Raw genomic sequence first — 5990 nt, 5'->3', positions numbered from 1 at the left:
CCAGCAGGAGCTCAGGCAGGGTGAGAAAAGCCTTATTTCCCCTCCAGGATGTAGGTAAGTTGTTTTTTCACAAGCAGGGGAGGGTAGATCTTGCCTGGGGTAACTGAGTCAGAGATGGTGACCACAGCATCCTGCCTGTTGCTTGTGAGAGAAGCTGAGCTGGGGAAGGTGTGCTGGGCTGTCTTAGGTAAGAAGCAGGTTGCTATGGAAACTATCACTCCATCAAACCACCCAAAATTATTTTTTTGTGGCCTCTTCCTCTACCACTGAATGCAAAACAACAGCAGGGTTTCTATCCTGCTGATATGAGCATTTTCCTCCCTCATGCCTTCAGCAACGTCTCTCCTCACTGAAGCTCTTGAATGTTCCAAAGAGACCCTTCCCTACACAGCACAGTGGGGAAAAGACAAATTCAGCCAACAGGAAATCTGTGTTATCAAAGCTGTGTTTCCAGTTCTAGGATAGCTGGATTTCAGCAACCTGAATCCCACTTCAGAAGAAAACGCATAGAAAAAGCATTGCTTTTTCACATTTTATTTTCATCACTACTATAGGAACCTAAAATACATGTGTGATAGATTTAGCAGAAGAAATACAGGATTAATAAGAAATGCTTCTCTGGTTGAATATTACCTGGTTGAGTTGAATCACTTCAGATCCTACACAGCTCTTCTCATCTACAATACACACAATTATTGGTATTAAAATGATCTAAACCCCAAAGCTACAAATAGCAATTAATGGGCTTGAATTCCCTCACCGGTAACACTCCAGTTCTCCAGGCAGTGACACAAGGTGCCTGGGAAAGGGGCTTTTAAAAGGCCATAAATCTGTGGTGAACATTGGGGTTTTCAAAGCTGTTGAAGCAGGTTGGATATTTCTATGCAAATGGTGAAGAGGGGAGAGATCTACTCAGGAGGAGGATGAGGATAAACCCACTCTCCTCAATTCTCAGAGGAGGGGAAACAGCAAAAGCACTTAAAACTCTTCAGTGTAAAACAGCTGAACAGACAGGAGTGAACAGCATTCAATGTCTCCAGGGGAAGGTGCTGCTTTGTGTCCTGGGTGGTCACAGCAGCAGCTCTCACACTGCTGGTTCAACCTCTTGTGCTGCTGGTTCACACTCTTTCCTGCTCTTCTTCATGTTCCTCTTGCCTTCATTCCCCATATCTGGAAGAATAAGAGTGGTTTTAAATCACATTTAATGGAATTGGGCCAAAGAATCACTGATAGCTGAGTGCTCCCTTACCTCAGAAAAGGAACAAYTTGATACTCATGAGTGTATTGAAGGCGATGCTCTTTGCCAGCAGAACTCTCAAACCCAGCACAGCCATGGACAGCATGTTCACTTTCTCCCCTTCAGTATCTGCTGAGTGATCAGAAAAGATGGGAGAGATCATGGTGTGGTTTTTGATGTTGTGATCTTGGCAGAAAGTNAGGATTAATAAGAAATGCTTCTCTGGTTGAATATTACCTGGTTGAGTTGAATCATTTCTGATCCTACACAGTTCTTCTCATCTACAATACACACAATTATTGGTATTAAAATGATAAAAACCCCAAAGCTACGAATGGCAATTAATGGGCTTGAATTCCCTCAGCAGTAACACTCCAGCTCTCCAGGCAGTGACATGAGGTGCCTGGGAAAGGGGCTTTTGAAACACCATAAGTCTGTAKCGAGCATTGGGGTTTTCAAAGCTGTTGAAGCAGGCTGGACATTTCTATGCAAATTGTGAAGAGTGGAGAGATTACTCAGGAGGAGGATGAGGATAAACCCACTCTCGTCAATTCTCAGAGGACGGGAAACAGCAAAAGCATTTAAAACACTTCAGTGTAAAACAGCTGGCCAGGCAGGAGTGAACAGCATTCAATGTCTCCAGGGGACTGTGCTGCTTTGTGTCCTGGGTGGTCACTGTAAGCAGCTCTGAAACTGCTGGTTCAACCTCGCGTGCTGCTGGTTCACACTCTTTCCTGCTTCATTCCCCATATCTGGAAGAGTAAAGAGGGCTTTTAAATCACATTTAATGGAACTAGGCCAAGGAATTGCTGTTTGATAGCTGAGTGCTCCCTTACCTCAGAAAAGGAACAATTTGATACTCATGAGTGTATTGAAGGCGATGCTCTTTGCCAGCAGAACTCTCAAGCCCAGCACAGCCATGGACAGCATGTTCACTTTCTCCCCTTCAGTATCTGCTGAGTGTTCAGAAAAGATGGGAGAGATCATGGTGTGGGTTTTGATGTTGTGATCTTGGCAGAAAGTGGAACAAACCCCAGGGAATAGTTTGAGGGAAARGGAGAGCAGCAAAGGAACAGAGGATAGCGAACAAGGCAACACCAGGGGAGCCCAGGGCCTGTGTCTTTTGCTTTTGGCTTCCTGGGGCTTGAGTGTTACTGCAGGAGCAGCCTTGGAACAGCACCTTGGTCTGCTGAGTATGTTATATTCTGATTCCTCTCCCCTGGAGAAAATACAACTCCCTGCCTTTATCCTCCAAACAGCGATGCAACTTCACAACCTGTTAGGGTAACTCACCTTTTGCTGAGGGGTCTGTGCTGTTGCAAACCCAGTTACTGTCCTCTGTTACTGCTTCTTCAATCTTCTTTTCTTCTTCTTCTTCTGTAGCATGGTAAAGAAAAGGCATTTTAAACTACATCCACATTTTATAAATCTTTAAAGTATACGATCATGTAACCCTTCGCATAGAAACTTGAGGAACGTAAGACTGGGGCTCAGATGATCAGTCATTAAATCCTGCATTAATTTGAAGTGAGAATTTCCCTATGCAGTTGCAGTTGCACAAAAGAAATACTAAAGTGTTTTCATTTTACTATTGGAATGACTTTCAGGATGACAAAACCAATTCCACTAAATATTAAAAGTGCTTTGGTGAAAAAACGCGTAAACACCCCAGCTTTAACTTTTTGTTGGTTTTAGAAAGGCTGTTTCAGGATGTGCTGCAGGAGGTTTTCTGCTAAAGGGTAAAATATTTAGTCACAAGGAAATACATATTTTGAACAGATTGTGTCTTTCTCCTTGCCCCACTAAAWAAGTACCTAGAAGTTATTCAACAGTTGAAATAATTTCTTTTAGATCTTTGAAACATCTTTCAGCTGTCCCTGCTGAAGTACCAAATGYTTTTCTCATTTCTGCTGGCTGCCCTGGGCAGTGCTGACAAGCAGGGGAACACCAGCCCCACAGGACACTGTCTCCAGAAATGTGACAGTTGTGCCACCAAACTGTACCTGGCTGWGTTGTTATGATGCTGTTGTCGAATCTGGCCGTGCAGGTCACRTTTGTGTCTTTTGTCACACTGACCACTTTAATTGCATTGTACAACCCCTCTGATGTCAAAATGGATGAGCTCTGGTCATACACAACCTCCTTAGAGGGCATCTCCAAGAGGATGTTCTTTGTTGTGAAATTCCTTGCCAAACAAGCTGCTTTCCCAGTGCTGCTACCTTTTCCCAGGTTCTTTGATTTCATCACAATGACTTSAGGGATGGAACTGTTTGGAATATCTGAAAAAAAATAATTGTTTGGACATACAAGTAATGAAATTAGATTGGTTAAACTTGCAGTAACTGTCTTACAAGGAAACGGTCTCAGTAGAATGTAGCAGCAAACAAATCATTGTTGTACCATGATTTCTTCTTTAAATAAAATATCTTTGCCTCTAGGTCAGGTCATATACATGGAGAGTCAAGGATGATCTCACAAATCCATGTCAGGATTTAACTCAGATGAAAAATTTGAATTCGAGTAAAAACATGGAACTGAAAGGAATCCTTCAGCAACCTTCCTTGCCAGAAAGGTCTCAGGTTATGAAAGGCTGTSAGACACATCCACAAAGATCTCCGGGCCTACTTTAACAGGAGCATCCTGATGGGTCTCTTRGTAAAGGGAAGTGCATTAGTCTTCATTTTGCATGCAGCCTGTCTTGTGAGCGGGTCAAGAGATCCCTCAGGTCTAACATTTTGTTCATCACAGGSTACTGATCTAAGTTTGATCAACGGGCTCTGATACACCCTTTCCCCATCAGCCCTAGGCCACTGCTGAGGAACTGAGGTGAAAGCCAAATCATGCTCTGTCAGACCTTCATGGGTCACCTCTCCTGATCAAACAGGCAAAACAACACCCTTGTCCACATCTACAGCAACCWGACACCCAACAGAAATCAAACCTTCATTAACTTGGTTTGACCAGTTCAGTTGAACCCAAATTTTGAACAATTGGGTAAGATTAAAGTAGTACAGAAATGCTTCATAAGATTTTATTTTATGCTTTTATACATTACCCCTCTCTGCCATCACTGTTGTCTTTTTAATTCTGGCACTACAGATAGTCTTAGGAACTTACATGTCAACCTCTACAGATGCTTTATTTCCCTTTAGTGTCCAAACATGACTTTAATCCCAACAATTACTATGAAAATCCTAAGAAGACTAAGTGTATAGATGTACTTCCCAAAGACACTCAGAATGTTAACAGACAGAACTTCCCCTGTGGAGCTCAAGTTCTTTGGCAACACTGAAAAGTGGAATCAGAATGCTTTTACATATAAATTGTCTAGTTGCATACAAAAAAATTACACATAGGAAGTCTAATTAGTGACTTARAAACATGAATGAGTRGCTGCRTGAATTTTRGKAGGAACAAARKTWTTAAAAAAGGGAGAAAGRAAAGAGTAACAACTCAGAAARTGGTAATTTATAAAGGATACCTACTTGGCTCCACAGTCAGTTGAGTTCCTTTCCCAAAGACAAGRGCAGCAGTAACACACAGTTAAAATGTGTAAATCAAAAAGGGCTCATTTTGCTATTCTTCCTRCACACATTTCCTTCCCAGGTGTTGTACCATGGTTTGCCAGAGCCTGTCAATCCTGTGCATTCTGTGCTCTCTGAGAAGACCTYAAAGGGCTTTCATGTGGTCTGCTCTCCAGGCTTTCCAAGCAGCCAGAATACAAACAAGCTGCTCCTCTGCAGTAACTCCCTGGGCAAGATCTTCAGCAAGAAATAATGTGCACATTGCAGTTGTAGTTCATAGAGCAGAAGATTTGTTTTATTTGACTGCAGAAGCCTCATGCAAGTCCCACTAGTTTGCATTACCTGACAATACAGCCAGGAATTTCTACCACTGCTTACTTCTGGAATGGATTTGTGTTTCATGTTCTGGCAATTTATTCGGACAAAAAAAAATTACTTCTCTTTTGCTTTCATCTGATAAAGKCACACTTTATATTCCAAAAAGTAATAGGCCTTAGCGTTCCTAATGACTGTTTTATCTGGAATAATCCAACCTGAATCAGAAGAAAAACATTCTCTGTCCTTAACTAAGCCTGGAAGAAAAAGTGCCTGGAGTATTCACAGTGACAGTAATGGTTGTTATTTTATGTCATTTTGATTTGGGGGAATTCTCAAAAGATTTGGAAAATAATATATATGTGCTCTAAACATCTTAAAATTCATATTAGGAGCTATCAAACAAATTCAAAAKGGAAAGGGTGAGGTTGCTCATATTCTAGAAATTTTGGCTTCAACTTAAATACTTAGCAGGTGTGGAGGGACTTTGATTCTTAAGGCCTGATGTCTTTTACTGTCAAATATAATCCTAGAGTCTCTGTGCTGCTCTGAAAATATTCTGTCCTTAGCTAGAAAATCATTGAACAGCATTGAAAGAAGAGGTCTTTCTTCAGAATTGCTTGGGGTGACATCCACCATTWTGTACATCATGGAAATCCAAATAAAGACAGGAATAACTAAGGCTCCTTACAATTCCTAATCCCCACACTGGTCTTTTCTGAGCCCRCRCAACTTGGGAGCCATTTGTCTTTCATCCYAGGAGCTCTTGGATATGAGGCACTTGTGAGAATTTAAACCCAAAGCTTTTTAAGCTCCATCCTCCCCTGTCTCCAGGGCAGTGGAATGACTTACCTGGGGACACTGTGAGTGTGGTGCTGGTGGCAAAACTTCTCAAAGCAGGCAGTTACAGATGT

General features: G+C 41.9%; 1 protein-coding gene across 1 annotated transcript in view; it reads right to left on the bottom strand.

The window, feature by feature from the left end:
* Positions 1-1445: 1445 nt before the first annotated feature.
* Positions 1446-5990, bottom strand: part of LOC130587217 (uncharacterized) — a 10346-nt gene continuing 5801 nt past the window's right edge. The window contains exons 3-6 of the mRNA XM_057388181.1: positions 3241-3607; positions 2531-2611; positions 2074-2193; positions 1446-1989 (exon numbers count right to left, since the gene is read on the bottom strand). Of these exons, the coding sequence (XP_057244164.1) occupies positions 2075-2193; positions 2531-2611; positions 3241-3607 (567 nt within the window). The 3' untranslated portion in view covers positions 1446-1989; position 2074. The remainder of the gene's footprint in view (positions 1990-2073; positions 2194-2530; positions 2612-3240; positions 3608-5990) is intronic.

This window comes from Malurus melanocephalus, unplaced genomic scaffold (genome assembly GCF_030028575.1).
Source record: "Malurus melanocephalus ecotype Western Australia unplaced genomic scaffold, MMel_1.1 scaffold_1644, whole genome shotgun sequence".
Taxonomy (NCBI): Eukaryota; Metazoa; Chordata; class Aves; order Passeriformes; family Maluridae; genus Malurus; species Malurus melanocephalus.
This window is presented reverse-complemented; position numbering and strand designations above follow the sequence as displayed.